This window comes from Centroberyx gerrardi, chromosome 20 (genome assembly GCF_048128805.1).
Source record: "Centroberyx gerrardi isolate f3 chromosome 20, fCenGer3.hap1.cur.20231027, whole genome shotgun sequence".
Classification (NCBI taxonomy): domain Eukaryota; kingdom Metazoa; phylum Chordata; class Actinopteri; order Beryciformes; family Berycidae; genus Centroberyx; species Centroberyx gerrardi.
In genome coordinates, this window is record NC_136016.1 from 9,722,929 (window position 1) to 9,745,488 (window position 22,560).

Below are 22,560 nucleotides of genomic sequence, written 5' to 3' on the forward strand. Positions count from 1 at the left end.
ATGTACAACGCACACTCACACATTTAGCTTAACTGATTTCTTATTCATATCAGCCATAACAGTACGTAGTGATAAATAGTGTATTTTTTGGTCTTTTTTATTTGTTTTCCTCCTCCCAGCGACCTACTGCATTGTGATTTTTGCTCTGATGCTGCTGAGTCTCTTGGAGACGATCTTGGTGATGTATCTGATGGAGGACTTGGGACTTGACTTTGACTTTGTATTTTGATGACTTGTCAAGTCTTGACAAAAGATCTTGTGTTGTGTTGTTGTGTGTAAATGACTTAAAAGTGATCAGATTTGTTCCACCAAACGACTGAATTTAAATTCTGTTCTCTGAATTTGTATGGAATGATTGAATTTATTGAAGTTGAATCTGATTATAGAAATCAAACTCATGATGCTCTTACCAAGTTTTTATCCTATTAAAACCATATTGCATTGAAAAGTCCTAGATATTTAGTTTTCTTTAAGATATTAAATTGATACTGGACTCTTGATTTGTTCTGACTTGCCTTGCTGTTCTACATTTAGACTTGAGACTTGACATTAATGACTTGGACTTGACTTGGTAATATACATTTAGATTTGGGACTTGACTTGAGACTTGTGCCTCAAGACTTGAGCAAAGTTGACTTGGTCACACCTCTGCTTGTTGCAAAAAATAAGTGTCAAATACAGTATCATCAGTCTTAGCAGGAGAATAATCAACTTCAACATTCATCTACCAAATCCAGGTTGGTAACAGCAGACAGTCAGGTGAGTCTGGTGTGTTACTGCTGATCCTGGAGGAGCTGAGGGAGCTGCAGAAAAGCCTGGCTCCGCTCCTCAGCAGCAAGCAGGAAGCAGGGAAGACCAGCTACTGGACCAGAGCGGCCAGAAGAATCAACACAGCTTTCTTCATTTGCTATGTCATCGCTGTCTCACTTTTTCTAATATTCATGTGTATAGAATGGAGCATTTAGAGATGACAAGAATGTTATATCATTGTTGGAGTTTTGTAAGCTTTACCAGTCACCTGATATATGTTCACCTGTATGTGTGACAGTTCATTTGGGTGAAAAATGTCAACTAAAGTATTCACAGTTGTGTTGTTGTTCTTTCCCTGCTCTTAAGCAAGGCACTTAACAGTTGTTGTTTGGTGTATTGCATTTATTGTGATTGTTGCTTTGCTGTTTGCCCAGAACACATGGAATGTATATTGAGGTGCCATTCTCACCTGTCTTTGTGTGTTATTCTGTTCAACTTACTGCTCTCTACTGTGGCACTATGCTGTTAAACATCATTATAGCCCAGTTTGCCCCTCAGTCTCTTTCCAACACAGCTCCTGCCTCCTCCTCTCCTATCAGGCCATTAAGAATTACTGTGATATCCGTTGTGGGAGTGACCGCTAACTTCAAATGCCTGTTACACTGACCAATAAAATAAAAAAAAAGGTTTGTCGTTCAATTTGCCCAGCCCTCCTGTAGTGTATAAGTGGCATTATTGCTGCAACAGACTTACTAACACTGTCAGACAGCAGGGGAAGGACACAGAGATACACATTTGCTCTCTCCTCACGTAGATTACACTTCACATGCTGCTCTACACACATACACACTCACAGGTGCAGTTATAATGTGTATTGGTCTTCTTTTGCTACTCTTCCTCTCAGGTAAGCTATAATAATGTTCAGTATATTGCATGGTGTGTGAGGTGTTATCTGGAACGTTCTTGCAGTGTGGATGAATGATAAACTTCTTTCCCAAACATTCTGGTGATGAGTAGGAGTGCTGATGCTGAGGCTTGTTAACTTAATTAAACAGCAGTGCCTTTTCTTTATCACTTTATTATATACTGTCTTACTAAAAACTCTAAGGGTAAGAAACTGGAAAGATGTAATGGTTTTCTGTGTTTCTATGCTCTGTTTTTTTCCCATTTGCATGCCGCTGTTTGGGTCCAGCAGAAAGGGTTTGTGGTGATGAAACTAATCAGTAGCCACAATAAGACTTCCAGTGTGAAACTGTCAGCAGTAAATGTCTTGTTGACAAACATGTATTTCAGAGGTTTCTGATTAATACTGAATACCAAAAATTTAAAAAGTGAGAATTGCAACGGATGAATATGAAATTATCATTATTTCTTTTCAAAATGACCTTTTAACAGCTTATATTTACAATCAAGGGCCATTAGATTGCATTAGATTAGAAGCATCTTGGGAGAACAGAATCAAGATTTTAAACCCATAGCTGGGTAGAAATGCGTGCTGCTGGCCTTGATTTGATCAACATGCAACATTTGGTGGTATAGCAGCTCTAATGGAGAGCCTTAATTAAACTCAAAGGACTGTAAAATGCTCACATTTAACCATCAATCAGTGGATTAATATAGAGCGAACATCTCACATGTCTGCCAACACCCAAACTGTTAGAACTCATAATGGCCTCTCAGTGACCACAACCAGCACTACTTGAAAGGATTTTGGTTTTCAGAAGTGAGTGACTTTCAACCATGGATTCATACCCAGAGCAGGTAACAATTTGCAGGGTGTCTGTAGGATAGGTTAATGCTGCGTACTTAGAAGACTAGTACATAAATAGATTTTTTTTATGACAAAAATGTATTAAGTAACTGAGAGAGCACATAACTCTGACATCAAGGCAAATACAGTGGCAAGCAAATTGTAGTTTAAAAGCGAAATTTAGAGATGGAAAATCAGCATCACATTTCCCAGTTAATTCTACTGATGTTTTAAGAATATTTTCTCCCATAGAGAAACTGTGTTGATCTTTTGGCTGTAGATGGGGTGTCCTCTCAGAGTGGCTGTAGTTACCAGGATGTCTTGAACTACCTGAACCTGACCAAAAGTAATGAGCTGTACACACTGACACGGCCCGTTAGGAACCACACACAACCTACAGTGGTAAATCTGCATGTCACGCTCTATGCCATTCTAGATGTGGTAAGTGGTTTAAGGCTTTCAAATCATGTCCATTTGTCAGTGTATCTGTGTGTCTGTGTGTGTAAGTGTGTGTTGTTGTGTATAGCGTTAGTATGTTTATCTGTGCTTGAATATAGTTTGCTGCACAACAATTTTTAAGTGTTGATTTTTCAGTGACAATTACTTTGAGTTGTATTGATGGTTTGTTGATATTTGCTTACTCACAGATTGAGATAGACCAGAGATTCGTTCCTTACATCTGGGTTGAGATGGTGAGTTCTCTCAGGGTGATTCACTTTGTTTAAAACAAATGATAACATGATGCATCTCTGACCTCTCACCCTGTTAGGAAACTCAAGTGTCTTTCTGGTTTTTTAAATGGCATCATCTCATCCATTTCTTTTTCTCTCAGTCCCCCATGACTATTGTCCCTCTTTATCATTTTCTTTTTTCTTTCATTGCTTTCATTTGTTGGGAATTTTCCTCTGGTTGTCTTCTGCAGATGTGGAAGAATGAGTACATCTCCTGGGAGCCGGATGCGTTCTGTGGAATCAATCGAGTTACTCTTCCTGTTGAAGCTCTGTGGACGCCAGACATCAGTATTGCTGAGATGTAAGTGTGAATGTATGTGTGCGCACATGCATACACACACACACACATACACACACACACACACACACTCTTATTACTTTGGATGTGAAATGATGCAGTTACTATCAGACTCGTGCGAAGTCTCAGCAATAACTTGAGGATATTTTAAATCACATCAGAAGAGAACAACAGCACTGTTTTGATGTTGCCCCCATTTGAGGGTACAAAAAGTATTTAAACAGATTATGCGTATTCTTACTGTACAATGACTTCTAAAAGTCTGAAGCCCATAAACATCACCAGACTCTTGTCATATCCTCTCTTTGTAGACAGAGGGAAATGACTATATTGTTTACTTTCTGAATGTAGCATTCAATGCATTTATTTAATATCATATCACACTGTAGATTTAGTTATGCAGTATTCCATAAAGAAAGAGCCATCCATAATATACTGATACAAGCAAATTGCCATAATGTGTGTCTGTGTGTGTGTGTGTGTGTGCGTGTTTTTTCTTCTAGGACAGAGAAGGATAAGACCTCTCCAAGTCTATATCTCTCCATTCGCAACAATGGGGAGGTCCTTATGAAGAACGACCTGGTGATGGTCAGCCGCTGCAAGATGAAAATCTACAGTTTTCCCTTTGACACCCAGAACTGTGACCTCACATTTAGCTCAGTCATGTACCCAGGTGAGGGAGTGGCAATCTTTGTGTCCAAGTGCGCCTGTCTGTGTGAGTGTGTATGTGCGTGTGCTGCAACAATTTTTATGGCTTATTGTCTACGTCACACACACACCACCAGGCACCCTGGGTTACCTCACTATTTCCTTCTCTCCTGCCTCAGTCGATGAACTGCAGCTCCACTCACAGTTGGATAAAGAGTGGTATAAAATTCAGGGCGAGGACGAGTGGATGTTAGTCAGCCTGACAGTCGACCCTTTCAGTAGCAGCGGCTCAGAAGGTCATGGCAGCATCAAATACACTGTACGCATTACAAGATGGACACATGAGCAGATTAGTGCAGATTAGTTGTTTTTTCCAACACAAATGCTAAACAGTTGCTTTGGCTGAATTTGTCAAACCCGCCTGAAGTCCATCCAGCCTGACCCTTGACCTTCTCCTCCTAGTTCACCATGAAGAGGAGACCCGTCCTCTACATCGTCAACTTCCTGTTGCCCATCCTGTTCTTCCTGTTTCTGGACTTGGCCTCCTTCCTCCTCTCAGACAGCGGGGGGGAGAAGCTGGGCTTCAAGGTCACCGTGCTGCTTGCTGTCACGGTGCTGCAGCTCATCCTCAACGACATTCTGCCCGCTACGTCCAACAGGATTCCACTTATAGGTAAAGAGCTCCGACTCGGCCGTTCATATGAACAGGAACAGTACATACTGATACAGAGAGTATTATTTGTCTGTATTAATGATACTGCTTGCTCTTCACAGCAACCTACTGCATTGGGATTTTTTCTCTGATGCTGCTGAGTGTCCTGGAGACGATCTTGGTGATGTATCTGATAGGGAAAGACTCTCCATCCCAGGAGAAGGAGGCAGATGCTGGCTGCAGCCTGAGCGAGGACTGTGGAGACAAACAGGACAGGGGCAACTCCCATAAATGTGACAGAGGTGAGACCCACTATAACAAAGAAAAAGAGGAACACTCATATATTGATGTGCCAGACCACAAAAAGACAGTAATCTTCCAGACAGTTATCAGGTCATAATGACTACCTTCAGTTATTTTCTGTCACATGCACACTTATAATACATAACGGTGAATCATATTATTTTGAATATGGTATAATCATCCTTATGTCAAACCTATCCTTTCAGAAGGAAATAAATGGACTCGCTGTTCATGCCTGTGCGATGTGTCTGGTGGCGACACACCGTCCGAACTGCTGTCGGTGGCCAAAGAGGTTAGGACGGGGTTGCACTTCAATTCTGGTTCACAAAAAGCTCAAAGTCAAATGACTGCAATCTTAGCAGGGTCATAATCCACTTCATAAACCTTAATCTACCACATGTCTGTTGCAGGGTAGTAGCAGCAAACTGACAGGAGAGTCCCATGGCTTGGAAAGTCTCTCCGAGGAGCTGAGGGAGCTGCAGAAAAGCCTGGCTCTGCTCCTCAGCAGCAAGGAGGAAGGAGGGAAGCCCGGCTACTGGACCAGAGTGGCCAAAAGAATCAACACAGCTTTCTTCATTTTCTATGCCACAGCAGCCACTGTGTTTTTAGCCATCATCTTTAGAACATGGAGTCCTGCGTAAAGATGTTAGCTAGATAATGAAAAAAGCATGATTTAAAAGCTTTGCAACAGCATTGAATTGAACTGAATTACTGTTCATTTATTCTGATGTGACTCAGGGCTGGAACAGCGTTTTTTTTTTCTTTTTTTTTCTTTTTTTTGCATCTTGTTCCACTGGAAGAATTGCACTCTAAAAAGCATAGCTGCACTGACCTTAGCAACACTGATGAGGAAAAGAGCACATGGCTGTTCAGATATATCACTACACAGGTCTTCAAATCCATGTATACAAAAAGAATTTGGTGAAGCATATGCAAAAAGAATTGAGTAATTTCTAGGTCTTGAAATGTTGCAGTATGGAAAAAACGGTTTACAGGCGTAGCTAATAGGGGCTGGGAAACATGACTGTCAGCATAAATCATATAGAACACTGGAAAAATTCTTGAAACCAGTTAAGAAATTAAGGTCTGGAAAAAATATGGGATTTTGAAAGCAAAATTGTTTAGGAACCTATTGCCTTAATCCTATTTTAGTCTTTCAGTAGTATTGCAAATATACACATCTGTTATTACAGTGAAACAGATCAATTACTTGAAATATCCAATATTTTGACACTGACTGTATTGTTAACTTCTAGTACACTGATATCTAGTCCTACATTAATGTGTCTTTAATATGTAATATGCACAATCCTTACATACAAAGAAGGGCTCCTATTAAACACATGTAGTCATAAAAATAGCCATCAAAATGAAGCATGCTGGTATATATATGCAAATGTTCTCACAGGTTCCTTAGATTCGTGTAGGAACCGTATGAAGTTCCTTTAAGATTTCCTTCAGGTATGGGAGGAACTGTTCCAATGCAGTGTTATTAATGGCTTTTGAATTCATAAAAGTTTTTTGTTTGTTTTAAGCTTTCTTGTTTGTCATTCTCTATGCGCAGATGATGCTGCGTTGGGGCACTTTATGGAGAATTCATTTTCTTTCCATCCAGCAAATGAAAAACAAACGAAAGAAAATTGCACATATACATATACATATGCATATAGCCAACATAATGTATTCATTTAATGGAATGAGTGTCCTATGAACTGTTCGACATATTGGCTTGGATATGTATCGGATGCTTTCTGCTGTGGAAATAAAGAATAAAAAAAACAAAAACAATGCCCTCTTACATTTCCCATCATTTTACTTGATCAAACTTCCTCTCTAATGAAATTCTTCACTTTGAGAACAAACTTGCTATATGTGTGTTGTTGTATGCTGTTAGAAGAGGGAGTAATGAGACACAAGGCAAATTCAGGCCAGTCAGTCAGTCATCTGTCACTTTGTGAGATCATACGCTTCGTGAGATGGCCTCCAGAGGATGTCTTTGACTGCGAGATGCAGTGTTTCCCATAGAGGCAAAAAATCAAAAGTTGGTCAATGTATAGAAATTGATCTAATTTGATCTCTAATGCGCCTGATGTGTGCACATCATGTTTGTCATTTGGAGATGCACAGACCAGGCAGGGACATCTCCCTGCCATTCCCTACAGTTGGCCTTCGGGTCAGTTGATTGTTGATTGCAACTTCTAAGGCTCGAGATATTTTAAGGCCCTGACACACCAAACCGACTTCAAAGAACCAGCGGCGACGAAGGCCGACTGTTGCGTCGCCTCACGTCGCCTGCGTCTGGTCCAAAAAGTTGCACTTGAACACACCGCAAAGACTACAGCCGATGGCCAACTAGCACGTACGTTCTGCGCCTGCGTGAGGGGAAATAACCATATGTCTGATAAGAAGTTACAAATGGCACTGGCGTTGTCAGCCCTTGGTCTTTTGGTTGTGGAAGAAGAAAGGAAGAGGCGGAGGCGAAAAATAAGGAGAAACCGCACTAAATGGGTGAAATCATGAATAACGTTACTCCAGACAGGCTCAAGGGGCTTTCCCGAACCTGTGTCGAGAGCTGGAGATAAATGAAACCTCTGATTTTAAAAATTTCGCTCGGCTCTTTCCTGTTCAGTTCCACATGTTGAAGGAATTTATCAGTCCAATCATCCAGAGGCAAAACACGAACTACCAATCAGAGTAATCTCTCTCACCGACGGCTCCGACGCCAATTCAACATGCTCAATCGGCCGAAAAGACGCCGACAGGGTCCGACTAGTGCCGACGGTGCGGGACACACCGCAAAAACTAGGGACACCGACGCTTACCGACGGCCCGACATTGCCCGATGGCCGACCGTCGGCCTGGTGTGTCAGGGCCTTTACAGTGTCCTCTTCATCCTCTGTATGGAGAATTCGAGCTCCTACCCTCCGGACGGAGATTTAGACTACCAAAGGCCAGGTCTAACAGGTTGAATAATTATTTTATTTCTCAGGCCACCAAACTGTTAAATGCTCATGATGATCCAGCTGATGATTAGTTTCCCATTTAACTACTGGGGGCTGATGATGGTTTTAGCGAGGGCTAAACATACTCTAGGTTTCCTGTTGTCACGTGATGTATTCATGTATTTTATCATGTTTTTTGTATCTGAGTCCGTGTGCCTATGTCTCTGTGTGTTCTATGTTTTTATCTGGCTGCAAGACAAATTTCCCCTCGAGGACAATAAAGTTGAAGTTGAAGTTGAAGTTGAAGTTGAAGTTGTTCCCCAACTCCTATCCTTCCTCCTGAGCCACAGCCAGAAGCTGTTCTTCTCCGCTTCCTCTGCCAGCTCTCTTGTCGCCTTCCACAACTGTCATGATTCCTGGTAGCTTCCAGCTACCAGCCCAGTAAATAAACTGTCTTTTGAACTGTGCTCATTGCCTCTTGTCTCTGTGTCTGCACTTGGGTTCACTTGCCTAGCCGTAACAGTATGATCCGGCCAGTCATGAACCCAGTGGACACAGCCAACCCTCTCTTGTCCCGGTGCAGTGGAAGAAAGCCCCGGGGGGTTTCAGCCCCTTTCCCTGCCTGCTTGTCTGTCTCCCCTGCACTCTCAATCCCCAGCGCACTCAAGCCCCAACCCTCTCGTCTCCCGGCTGTGGAGGAAAGCTCTGGGGGGTTTCCGCCCCTTTCCCTGCCTGCTTACCTTGCCCGTCTAGCAGCCTTGTCTGCTAGCGACCGACCAGCTAGCTTCCAGCCTGCATCTCGCCCTGTGTATCAGCCTGCTTCCCGGCGTGCTAGCAACCGGCCAGCTAGCCTTCAGCCCGTCTCCCAGTTTGCTAGCTTTGGGCCTGCTAGCCACCAGCCTGTCTCCCAGTTTGCTAGCTTCGGGCCTGCTAGCCACCAGCCTGTCTCCCAGTTTGCTAGCTTTGGGCCTGCTAGTTACCAGCCTGTCTCCCAGTCTGCTAGCCTTGGGTCTGCTAGCCTTCAGCCTGCACCTCGGACTTCTCGCAACCAGCCTCCACTCCAGTCGGTTAGGCTCGGCGTCATGAGCCTGCAGTCTGCCTGTCCTGAACCTGCCTGTCCTGATTCTGCATTTCCTGAACCCCATGAGACTAATATGGATCAGCTGTGGAGTCACCCTGACGTCCAGCGGTCACCCTATGAAGGGACTCGCCTTGCCATTTTCACGGGGAACTGCAGAGTCTCCAAGAGGAGGTGAGGTCCCGATGGCTCCCGACGCCACTGGCTCTCTCAGCAGCCCAGCGCCACAGAGTCTCCGCTGCCTAGCGCCACAGAGTCTCCGCTGCCCAGCAACACGGAGTCTCTGCTGCTCAGCAGCACTACTGAGGTCCAGTCTGTTCCTGCTCCGCTAAAGCTCCCTGTCCCCAAGCTGCGGCGGTCTCCTGTCCCTGCGCCGCGGAAACTCCCGGTCCCCGAGCTGTGGCGGTCTCCTGTTCCTGCTCCGCTAAAGCTCCCTGTCCCCAAGCTGCGGCGGTCTCCTGTCCCTGCGCCGCGGAAACTCCCGGTCCCCGAGCTGTGGCGGTCTCCTGTCCCTGCGCCGCGTAAGCGCCCGGTCCTGGAGCTGCGGTGGTCTCCTGTTCCTGCGCTGCTAAAGCCTTCTGTTTCTGAGCTGTTAAAGTCTTCTGTTCCTGTGTTGCAGCAATCCGCTGAGCCTGAGTTGCCGCAGTCTTCAGTACCTGTTCTGCTGCAGTCTCCTGTGGCTGTGCTCCAGCAGCCTCCTGTTCCTCTGGCTCCTCCAGCCATGCCAGATTCCCAACCGTCGGCCGCATTTGCCGACGCCCTACCATTCCCCGCCGGCCATCTCCGCCGACGGCCACTGCAGGACTCCCGTCCTGTATTCCAGTCTCTGGTCAACTCCAGTGACTCTAGTGGTTCCAGTGACTCTAGTGATTCCAGTGACACCGACGACTCCAGTGACTCTGATGACACCATCGACTCCAGTGACACCGACAATTCCTGTGTCTCCTGTGTCTACGGTGTCTCCAGTGTCCCCAGTGATTCCTGTAACACCAGTGCCAGTCCTGCACTCCAGTTTCTGGTTTCTGGTCCTGCTCTCCGGTCTCCGGCCTCCAGTCCTGCATTCCAGTCTAGTTAGACTCCAACTTGTCTCTGTAGGCTCTTTTGGCATCTCTGATGGCTTTCCGTAGGTCGTATCTGGACTTCCTCAAGGCCTCCAGGTCCCCAGAGCTATAGGCAGAGGACCGTGCTCTGAGTTTAGCACGGACATCACCATTAATCCAGGGCTTTTGGTTGGGGAAAGTCCTAACATTGACTTTCGGGACGACGTCATCAATGCACTTGGAGATGTAGGCTGAGACAGCGTCTGTGTATTCATCAATGTCCCCATCAGCTGCAACACAGAACATCTGCCAGTCTGTGGTTTCAAAACAGCCCTGGAGAGTGGCAATGGATTCCTCTCTCCAGCGTTGAACTGCCCGAAAAAACGGTTTTCCCTGTTTTAGTCGTTGTCTGTAGGTTGGGAGGAGAAGAATGGAAGTGTGATCTGCCTTTCCAAAGGCAGGGCGGGGGAGGGGTTTGTAGCTGTCCCGTAGTTGAGAATAACAATGGTCCAGGGTCTGATCACCACGGGTAGGAAAGTTAATATGCTGGTGATATTTAGGCAAAACTTTCCTCATATTAACCCTATTGAAGTCGCCAACAACAATAGAAGCTGCCTCAGGGTGAGCGTTCTCCAGTCCATTGATTACTCCATAAAGGTTCTCTAGCGCTAGAGTTTTATCCGCCTGCGGGGGGATGTAGACTGCTGTGATTATGGCGGAGCTGAATTCCCGAGGGAGGTAGAAGGGACGGACTTTTATAGTTAAGAGCTCCAGGTCTGGTGAGCAGTGTTTTGTGAGCACTGCTATATCCGAACTCCAGCGAGAATTAACCATAATGCAGATCCCACCGCCTCTGTGTTTACCTGACTCTGTAGTTCTGTCCTGCCGGTAGATGGAAAATCCAGCTGGGGTAACAGCCATATGATGGCCCATATGCTGTGAAGACCGCCCTAGGCTGGGTCATCAATGGACCAATCGTAAGAGGTGTCAGCTCAGATAACACTGGACTACAGAGTCACACAGTGAATCGAATCTCAGTATCTGACATGGAGGACTTATGGATCCAACAATACAATGCTGACTTTCCAGAAAAAACGGTGCGATGAAAAGACAGAGATGTCACATGAAGATCACCAATTCATGCAATTGGTGTCAGAGTCAACAAAACTTGTGGATGGTCACTACTGCATTGGATTGCCTCTGAGAGATAGAGAGGTGAAGATGGCAAACAACAATTGCGTGGCAGAACAATGCCTTACTAACCTCAAAAGAAAGCTCCACAAAGATCCCGACCTTCACCAGGAGTATTCATGAGAGGCATACTCGAGAAGGGCTATGCAGCCAAAATACCCAAGGAGCAGTTAGAGCACACTGATGGGAAAGTTTGGTTTATACCTCACCATGGCGTACACCAGCTGAAAAAGAGGAAGTTAAGGGTTGTGAGTTCTGACAAGGTTCCGGGAACAACAAGTTGCCATGATGGCTGACATCGAGTCCATGTTTTATCAAGTCAGAATACCTGATGAGGACACAGACCTGTTGTGTTTCCTTTGGTGGCTGGATGGTAATCTAAGGCAAGATCCAGAAGAGTACCGCATGTATGTACACTTGTTTGGAGCAACATCCTCCTCCAGCTGTGTGTCTTATGCCATGAGACAAACTGCTGAAAATGGAAAGAGTAAGACTGCAACAGAGGCCGCAGAAACAATGCTCAACAATTTCTATGTGGACGACTTTTTGAAATCTGTAGCTACAGACAATCTTGCTGTTGCTCTTGCCAAGGACCTCACGACTTTGTGCTCCAGTGGACGATTCCATTTAACCAAGTGGATTAGCAACAGTAGAGTCTTGTTGTTGTCAATCCCCAAAGAAGAACAAGCCTCAGAAGTAAAGGATTTAGACTTATGCCATGATCAGCTACCGGTTCAGAGAGCACTGTGCATCTGGCGGTGCACAGACTCAGACAAGTTCAAGTTTAAGATACAGGTGCAAGAGAGACCATGCACCAGAAGGTGAATCTTATCAGTTGTCAGTTCTGTCTACGACCCTCTGGGGTTCGTGTCACTATTCATCTTGCCACTAAAACTTATCTTGAGAGACCTCTGCAGAAGAGGATGGGATAATGAAATTTCCCCAAAAGCAGAGATGGCAAAAATGGATGACAGACCTGCAACAACTCTCATCCTTCAGTGTCAACAGATGTGTCAAGCCAGCAGGATTTGGAGCCACAATCAATAACACCACTTTTCAGATGCTAGTCTTACCTCCTGTTGACAAATGAACAAAGTCAGAAACATTCAACCTTCCTAATGGCTAAATCAAGGTTGCACCACTCAGATTACGATTCCCAGGATGGAGTTGACAGCTGCAGTGGTAGGAGTAAAAAAACCCAAAAAGTTAAAACAAGAGCTACAGGTACAGCTGGAGGAGTCTATTTTCTGGACCGCCATTGACTACGTTTACATGGACTGCAATAATCCGACTATTGACTTTATTCTAAATAAGACAATATTTCGATTAAGGTGTTTACATGAGTTGCTTATAGAATATTCCATTCATATTCCCATTTACATGCTACAGAGCATAGTCCGATTAATGACTGAAGACGCACACCCGCATTACGTCCCTACATCCTACGTCCGAGTTTCCCTCCAGAATTGAACCTGAAACCCTTTCTGTCATGTTGCTACCGTGGTCGGGACAAAATGTTGGGACTTCTTTTTACCGGTGGCAGTCATGTTTTCTTCTGTAAACAAGTTGCGCAACACTCGCTGGAAGCTAAGGCATGCATCGTCAAGCAGTTGGATTGCCATACGTGTCGCAAAATGCTGCGAAAACTCTGATAGCACGTCATAGTGCGATTAAGGTGTATACATGTCTACAATGGACATCAATAATGCGACTAAAATCGCTTACTCTGACTATGACCTTATTCGGGTTAAGGTAATCAGAAAATGCTGTTTACATGGCAGTGTCTTATTCAGAGTATTGTCTTAATCGGGTTACTATCGGAATATTGCAGTCCATGTAAACGTGCTCAGTGTCACAGTCCTGAGATGCATTGAAAAAGATGCCGGTCGTTTCATGACATTTGTGCCCAATCGAGTCTCATACATCCGAGAAGCTACAGAGCCCACCCAGTGGAAGTATGTGAACACGAGCATCAACCCAGCAGATCAAGCCTCAAGAGGTTTCACAGCAGAGAAGTTTCTACAGAGTAAAAACTGGATTCAAGGGCCAGACTTCTTGTTAAAGACAGAGTGCAGCCTACCCATGTAACAGAGGAGGATGTTGAGAGAAAGAAGAGGTGCAGTAAGTCAACTCGTTGACTCCAGTTGGTACAAACTGCAAATGGCTGCAGCATAGTTCCTACGCTTGAAAGAGATCTTGCTTCACGAGTCAGAAAAGAAAGGAATTCCAGCAGACCATTTGCCAGCATGAGAGTGATCATATCAAAGCAAAATCCCTTCTCAAACATAAGCAGAGATTGGAAAAGAAAGTGCTTACTGTGGAGGATTTATTCAAGGCAGAGTTAGAGCTGATTCGTTTCAGTCAGAGACAAATGTATGACCAAGAGATCACAGCCTTACAGCGAGGAAACAAAGAAGACCCACATCTTCAAATTAGATCTTTATCTGGACCAAGGAGTCTTGAGAGTAGGTGGGCGATTAAGCAGATCCGCAATGCCTGTGGAGGCCAAGCACCCTGCCATTTTGCATAAGGACCATCGGATTGCCTCACTTATCCTTAAGCGCATACACCAAGAAACCAGGCACTCTGGAAAAAATCATGTCCTTGCCAAACTGAGGCAGCGGTATTGGATACCAAGAGGCAACTCAGCAGTGCGACGAATGATCTCTGAATGCAGCACCTGTAAAAGACTACACGCAAAGGCAGGTGAACAAAAAATGTCAGACCTGCGTGAAGATTGGTTACTGCCTGACCACCCCTGATTCACAAATACTTCGGACCCTTCGAGGTCAGAAGAGGTGTGTGGTTAAAAGATGTGTGGCTAAAAGATGTGTGGCTAAAAAAGCTGTGTGGTTAAAAGATATGGTGTGCTCTTCACATGCTTAACCATAAGAGCAGTACACCTTGAAGTGGCACACTTGCTTGACACAGACTCATGTGTCAACGCTTTGCGTCGCTTCATGTGCAGAAGAGGTCAGGTGTTGATCCTTCGCTCTGACAACGGCACTAATTTTGTAGGCGCAGAGAGAGAGTTACGGCAAATGTTGGAGTATCTAGAATGGTATACATGTATGGTAATTGATATGCTATCAGCCTAGTCAATTAGGGGCCGGCTATGTAAGAGCCATTTCTCGTTAATATATTTTATTTATATTTTGTATCTCTTATATTGACTTATTCTGTTTGGATAGATTTATGTTTTGATAAATATTACTAATACTCAACATTTACTTATTGCTAATACTCAACATTTACTACAACATTTAGCTAGAACGCAAAACTAGTTTTTGACCGTGCCTTTATCAGCGTGTCCTGTGCCTTTGTTTGATTTGCATATCCTCAGTAAACGGTAAAACAAAGAACTTGGAGTGAAGAGACTTTTTTTTTGTCACGCGTCAACTATATGCCGAAGTTCAACAGTTTAAGTGAGTTTAATACAGAATCAAGAAAGCTGCACTTTCAGTTTCCAATAAGGAAGACCTGAAGGTGGCAGCTCCTGTAAGGTGGACGTCCACAAGTTCCCCTTAGACACACAGCGATGCAGCATCACCTTCAGCACTGTCATGTACACTGGTGAGTGACTGAACATTTGTATGTGTGATTTATCCACCTTAACTCGAACAACTTGGACCTTTCATTTGTAAGCACCAATAGTAAGCCTCCAATTCCTTCCTCCCTGCCTTCCTGGCTTCTCTCCGTATCTCCCTCTCTCCACTCCTCAGTTGATGAAGTGCGACTCATCCCTTCCTCCAACTCGTCTTGGGCCGCACAGTTTTCTCTTGAGTTGCTTCCTGTTGCCCATCCTGTTCTTCCTGTGTCTGGATCTGGCCTCCTTCCTCATCTCAGATCATCGGGGAGAGAAGCTGGGCTTCAAGGTCACCGTGCTGCTGGCCATCTCAGTCCTGCTGCTCATCTTAAACGACATCCTGCCCTCCATGTCCAACAAGACTCCACCCATATGTACAACGCACACTCACACATTTAGCTTAACTGATTTCTTATTCATATCAGCCATAACAGTACGTAGTGATAAATAGTGTATTTTTTGGTCTTTTTAATTTGTTTTCCTCCTCCCAGCGACCTACTGCATTGTGATTTTTGCTCTGATGCTGCTGAGTCTCTTGGAGACGATCTAGGTGACGTATCTGATGGAGGACTTGGGACTTGACTTTGACTTTGTATTTTGATGACTTGTCAAGTCTTGACAAAAGATCTTGTGTTGTTGTGTGTAAATGACTTAAAAGTGATCAGATTTGTTCCACCAAACGACTGAATTTAAATTCTGTTCTCTGAATTTGTATGGAATGATTGAATTTATTGAAGTTGAATCTGATTATAGAAATCAAACTCATGATGCTCTTACCAAGTTTTTATCCTATTAAAACCATATTGCATTGAAAAGATATTTAGTTTTCTTTAAGATATTAAATTGATACTGGACTTGATTTGTTCTGACTTGACTTGCTGTTCTACATTTAGACTTGAGACTTGACATTAATGACTTGGACTTGACTTGGTAATATACATTTAGATTTGGGACTTGACTTGAGACTTGTGCCTCAAGACTTGAGCAAAGTTGACTTGGTCACACCTCTGCTTGTTGCAAAAAATAAGTGTCAAATACAGTATCATCAGTCTAAGCAGGAGAATAATCAACTTCAACATTCATCTACCAAATCCAGGTTGGTAACAGCAGACAGTCAGGTGAGTCTGGTGTGTTACTGCTGATCCTGGAGGAGCTGAGGGAGCTGCAGAAAAGCCTGGCTCCGCTCCTCAGCAGCAAGCAGGAAGCAGGGAAGACCGGCTACTGGACCAGAGCGGCCAGAAGAATCAACACAGCTTTCTTCATTTGCTACGTCATCGCTGTCTCACTTTTTCTAATATTCATGTGTATAGAATGGAGCATTTAGAGATGACAAAAATGTTATATCATTGTTGGAGTTTTGTAAGCTTTACCAGTCACCTGATATATGTTCACCTGTATGTGTGACAGTTCATTTGGGTGAAAAATGTCAACTAAAGTATTCACAGTTGTGTTGTTGTTCTTTCCCTGCTGTTAAGCAAGGCACTTAACAGTTGTTGTTTGGTGTATTGCATTTATTGTGATTGTTGCTTTGCTGTTTGCCCAGAACACATGGAGTGTATATTGAGGTGCCATTCTCACCTGTCTTTGTGTGTTATTCTGTTCAACTTACTGCTCTCTACTGTGGCACTATGCTGTTAAACATCATTATAGCCCAGTTTGCCCCTCAGTCTCTTTCCAACACAGCTCCTGCCTCCTCCTCTCCTATCAGGCCATTAAGAATTACTGTGATATCCGTTGTGGGAGTGACCGCTAACTTCAAATGCCTGTTACACTGACCAATAAGATTAAAAAAAAGGTTTGTCATTCAATTTGCCCAGCCCTCCTGTAGTGTATAAGTGGCATTATTGCTGGAACAGACTTACTAACACTGTCAGACAGCAGGGGAAGGACACAGAGATACACATTTGCTCTCTCCTCACATAGATTGCACTTCACATGCTTCTCTACACACATACACACTCACAGGTGCAGTTATAATGTGTATTGGTCTTCTTTTGCTACTCTTCCTCTCAGGTAAGCTATAATAATGTTCAGTATATTGCATGGTGTGTGAGGTGTTATCTGGAACGTTCTTGCAGTTTGGATGAATGATAAACTTCTTTCCTAAACATTCTGGTGATGAGTAGGAGTGCTGATGCTGAGGCTTGTTAACTTAATTACACAGCAGTGCCTTTTCTTTATCATTTTATTATATACTGTCTTACTAAAAACTCTAAGGGTAAGAAACTGGAAAGATGGAATGGTTTTCTGTGTTTCTATGCTCTGTTTTTTTCCCATTTGCATGCCGCTGTTTGGGTCCTGCAGAAAGGGTTTATGGTGATGAAACTAATCAGTAGCCACAATAAGACTTCCAGTGTGAAACAGTCAGCAGTAAATGTCTTGTTGACAAACATGTATTTCAGAGGTTTCTGATTAATACCGAATACCAAAAATTTAAAAAGTGAGAATTGCAACGGATGAATATGAAATTATCATTATTTCTTTTCAAAATGACCTTTTAACAGCTTATATTTACAATCAAGGGCCATTAGATTGCATTAGATTAGAAGCATCTTGGGAGAACAGAATCAAACTTTTAAACCCATAGCTGGGTAGAAATGCGTGCTGCTGGCCTTGATTTGATCAACATGCAACATTTGGTGGTATAGCAGCTCTAATGGAGAGCCTTAATTAAACTCAAAGGACTGTAAAATGCTCACATTTAACCATCAATCAGTGGATTAATATAGAGCGAACATCTCACATGTCTGCCAACGCCCAAACTGTTAGAACTCATAATGGCCTCTCAGTGACCACAACCAGCACTACTTGAAAGGATTTTGGTTTTCAGAAGTGAGTGACTTTCAACCATGGATTCATACCCAGAGCAGGTAACAATTTGCAGGGTGTCTGTAGGATAGGCTAATGTTGCGTACTTTTTTTTTTATGACAAAAATGCATTAAGCAACTGAAAGAGCACATAACTCTGACATCAAGGCAATTACTGTACAGTGGCAAGCAAATTGTAGTTTAAAAGCAAAATTTTGAGCTTGAAAATCAGCGTCACATTTCCCTGTTAATTCTACTGATGTTTTAAGAATATTTTCTCCCATAGAGAAACTGTGTTGATCTTTTGGCTGTAGATGGGGTGTCCTCTCAGAGTGGCTGTAGTTACCAGGATGTCTTGAACTACCTGAACCTGACCAAAAGTAATGAGCTGTACACATTGACACGGCCCGTTAGGAACCACACACAACCTACAGTGGTAGATCTGCATGTCACGCTCTATGCCATTCTAGATGTGGTAAGTGGTTTACGGCTTTCAAATCATGTCCATTTATCAGTGTATCTGTGTGTCTGTGTGTGTTTATCTGCACTTTGTAAGTGTTGATTTTTCAGTGACAATTACTTTGAGTTGTATCAATGGTTTGTTCACTCATAGAGCTGCTATGGCTCTAAAGTGTTTAGTTAACTGGTGGGTGCGGACACTCTCTCAGAGTTAAATTCACACTGATGATTTTGCTGTGTGGGGGTCATTATGCTGGTTGTGCTGCCATGTTTGCTGGCCTGAAAGATTCTGACACATATTTGTTTACTCACAGATTGAGATAGACCAGAGATTTGTTCCTTACGTTTGGGTTGAGATGGTGAGTTCTCTCAGGGTGATTCACTTTCTTTAAAACAAATGATAACACGATGCATCTCTGACCTCTCACCCTGTTAGGAAACTCAACTGTCTTTCTTTTTTAAAATGGCATCATCTCATCCATTTCTTTTTCTCTCAGTCCCCCATGCCTATTGCCCCTCTTTCTCATTGTTCTTGTTATTTACTTTTTTCTTTAATTGCTTTCATTTGTTGGGAATTTTCCTCTGGTTGTCTTCTGCAGATGTGGAATAATGAGTACATCTCCTGGGAGCCGGATGCGTTCTGTGGAATCGATGAAGTTATTCTTCCTATTGAACTTCTGTGGAAGCCAGACATCAGTATTGCTGAGATGTAAGTGTGAATGTATGCGTGCACACATGCACATGCACACACATACACACACACACGTCTCAGCAATAACTTGAGGATATTTTAAATCACATCAGAACATAACTACAGAACAGTTTTTACATGTTGCCCCCATTTGAGGGTACAAAAAGTATTTAAACAGATTATGTTTCTATTTAACAAAATAGTAATTTTTATTGTGTAGCGTATTCTTACTGTACAATGACTTCTAAAAGTCTGAAGCCCATAAACATCACCAGACTCTTGCCATACCCTCTTTGTAGACAGAGGGAAATGACTATATTGTTTACTTTCTGAATGTAGCATTCAATGCATTTATTTCATATCATATCACACTGTAGATTTAGTTATGCAGTATTCCATGAAGAAAGAGCCATCCATAATATATTGATGCAAGCATAATTGCCATAATGTGTGTGTGTGTGTGTGTTTCCTTCTAGGACAGAGAAGGATAAGGCCCCTCCAAGTCCCTATCTCTCCATTTACAGCAATGGGGAGGTCTATGTGAAGAACGACCTGGTGATGGTCAGCAGCTGCAAGATGCAAATCTACAGTTTTCCCTTTGACACCCAGAACTGCAGCCTCACATTTAGCTCAGTCATGCACTCAGGTGAGGGAGTGGCAATCTGTGTGTCCAAGTGCACGTGTCTGTGTGAGTGTGTATGTGCGTGTGCTGCAAAAAATTTTATGGCTTATTGTCTACGTCACACACACACCACCAGGCACCCTGGGTTACCTCACTATTTCCTTCTCTCCTGCCTCAGTCGAGAAACTGCAACTCCGCCCGCTCGCCAACTCAAAAGTGGCTACAGCGTGGTCTAAAATGGTGATGCAGGGCGAGGACGAGTGGACGTTTGACAGCCTGACAGTCGACCCTTTCAATAGCAGCAGCTCAGAAGGTCATGGCAGCATCAAATACACTGTACGCATTACAAGATGGACACATGAGCAGATTAGTGCAGATTAGTTGTTTTTTCCAACACAAATGCTAAACAGTTGCTTTGGTTGAATTCGTCAAACCCGCCTGAAGTCCATCCAGCCTGACCCTTGACCTTCTCCTCCTAGTTCACCATGAAGAGGAGACCCGTCCTCTACATCGTCAACTTCCTGTTGCCCATCCTGTTCTTCCTGTTTCTGGACTTGGCCTCCTTCCTCCTCTCAGACAGCGGGGGGGAGAAGCTGGGCTTCAAAGTCACCGTGCTGCTTGCTGTCACGGTGATGCAGCTCATCCTCAACGACATTCTTCCCGCTACGTCCAACAGGATTCCACTTATAGGTAAAGAGCTCCGACTCAGTCGTTCATATGAACAGGAACAGTACATACTGATACAGAGAGTATTATTTGTCTGTATTAATGATACTGCTTGCTCTTCACAGCGACCTACTGCATTGGGATTTTTTCTCTGATGCTGCTGAGTGTCCTGGAGACGATCTTGGTGATGTATCTGATAGGGAAAGACTCTCCATCCCAGGAGAAGGAGGCAGACGCTGGCTGCAGCCTGAGCGAGGACTGTGGAGACAAACAGGACAGGGGCAACTCCCATAAATGGGACAGAGGTGAGACCCACTATAACAAAGAAAAAGAGGAACGCTCATATATTGATGTGCCAGACCACAAAAAGACAGTAATCTTCCAGACAGTTATCAGGTCAATTTGTGCAGAGGCCAAGAGGCCACTCCATTATTTTTATTTCTATCATAATGACTACCTTCAGTTATTTTCTGTCACATGCACACTTATAATACATAACGGTGAATCATATTATTTTGAATATGGTATAATCATCCTTATGTCAAACCTATCCTTTCAGAAGGGAATAAATGGACTCGCTGTTCATGCCTGTGCGATGTGTCTGGTGGCGACACACCGTCCGAACTGCTGTCGGTGGCCAAAGAGGTTAGGACGGGGTTGCACTTCAATTCTGGTTCACAAAAAGCTCAATGTCAAATGACTGCAATCTTAGCAGGGTCATAATCCACTTCATAAACCTTAATCTACCACATGTCTGTTGCAGGGTAGTAGCAGCAAACTGACAGGAGAGTCCCATGGCTTGGAAAGTCTCTCCGAGGAGCTGAGGGAGCTGCAGAAAAGCCTGGCTCTGCTCCTCAGCAGCAAGGAGGAAGGAGGGAAGCCCGGCTACTGGACCAGAGTGGCCAAAAGAATCAACACAGCTTTCTTCATTTTCTATGCCACAGCAGCCACTGTGTTTTTAGCCATCATCTTTAGAAAATGGAGTCCTGCATAAAGATGTTAGCTAGATAATGAAAAAAGCATGATTTAAAAGCTTTGCAACAGCATTGAACTGAACTGAATTACTGTTTATTTATTCTGATGTGACTCAGGGCTGGAACAGTGTTTTTTTTGCATCTTGTTCCACTGGAAGAATTGCACTCTAAAAAGCATAGGTGCACTGACCTTAGCAACATTGATGAGGAAAAGAGCACATGGCTGTTCAGATATATCACTACACAGGTCTTCAAATCCATGTATACAAAAAGAATTTGGTGAAGCATATGCAAAAAGAATTGAGTAATTTCTAGGTCTTGAAATGTTGCAGTATGGAAAAAACGGTTCACAGGCATAGCTAATAGGGGCTGGGAAACATGACTGTCAGCATAAATCATATAGAACACTGGAAAAAATCTTGAAACCAGTTAAGAAATTAAGGTCTGGAAAAAATATGGGATTTTGAAAGCAAAATTGTTTAGGAACCTATAGCCTTAATCCTATTTTAGTCTTTCAGTAGTATTGCAAATATACACATCTGTTATTACAGTGAAACAGATCAATTACTTGAAATATCCAATATTTTGACACTGACTGTATTGTTAACTTCTAGTATACTGATATCTAGTCCTACATTAATGTGTCTTTAATATGTAATATGCACAATCCTTACATACAAAGGGCTCCTATTAAAAACATGTAGTCATAAAAATAGCCAAAACATTAAAAATGAAGCATGCTGGTATATATATGCAAATATTCTCACAGGTTCCTTAGATTCCTGTAGGAACTGTATGAAGTTCCTTTAAGATTGTTGAACTGTTGCAATGCAGTGTTATTAATGGCTTTTGAATTCATAAAAGTTTTTTGTTTGTTTTAAGCTTTCTTGTTTGTCATTCTCTATGCGCAGCATGATGCTGCGTTGGGGCACTTTATGGAGAATTCATTTTCTTTCCATCCAGCAAATGAAAAACAAACGAAAGAAAATTGCACATATACATATACATATGCATATAGCCAACATAATGTATTCATTTAATGGAATGAGTGTCCTATGAACTGTTCTACATACTGGCTTGGATATGTATCGGACGCTTTCTGCTGTGGAAATAAAGAATAAAAAAAACTTAAACAATGCCCTCTTACATTTCCCATCATTTTACTTGATCAAACTTCCTCTCTAATGAAATTCTTCACTTTGAGAACAAACTTGCTATATGTGCGTTGTTGCTGTACACTGTTAGAAGGGGGATTAAGGAGACACAAGGCAAATTCAGGTCAGTCAGTCATTTGTGAGATCATACGCTTCGTGAGATGGCCTCCAGAGGATGTCTTTGACTGCGAGATGCAGTGTTTCCCATAGAGGCAAA

General features: G+C 43.3%; 2 protein-coding genes across 2 annotated transcripts; both read left to right on the forward strand.

Annotated features, from left to right (window-relative positions):
- The first annotated feature begins 1,617 nt into the window (after positions 1-1,617).
- LOC139908941 (uncharacterized) lies at positions 1,618-10,227 on the forward strand. The gene is made up of 13 exons (XM_078290921.1): positions 1,618-1,654; positions 2,781-2,941; positions 3,148-3,192; positions 3,423-3,532; positions 4,033-4,202; positions 4,357-4,496; positions 4,640-4,850; positions 4,952-5,131; positions 5,339-5,424; positions 5,543-5,769; positions 8,890-9,141; positions 9,399-9,673; positions 9,872-10,227. Exons 1-13 carry the CDS (start codon positions 1,618-1,620, stop codon positions 10,225-10,227), a joined length of 2,250 nt encoding a protein of 749 aa, XP_078147047.1.
- Positions 10,228-16,945: 6,718 nt separating this feature from the next.
- LOC139915648 (5-hydroxytryptamine receptor 3A-like) lies at positions 16,946-21,209 on the forward strand. The gene is made up of 10 exons (XM_078290922.1): positions 16,946-16,982; positions 18,092-18,252; positions 18,551-18,595; positions 18,836-18,945; positions 19,404-19,573; positions 19,728-19,885; positions 20,029-20,239; positions 20,341-20,520; positions 20,775-20,860; positions 20,979-21,209. The coding sequence occupies exons 1-10, from the start codon at positions 16,946-16,948 to the stop codon at positions 21,207-21,209; spliced, it is 1,389 nt and encodes a 462-aa protein (XP_078147048.1).
- The last annotated feature ends 1,351 nt before the right edge of the window (positions 21,210-22,560 follow it).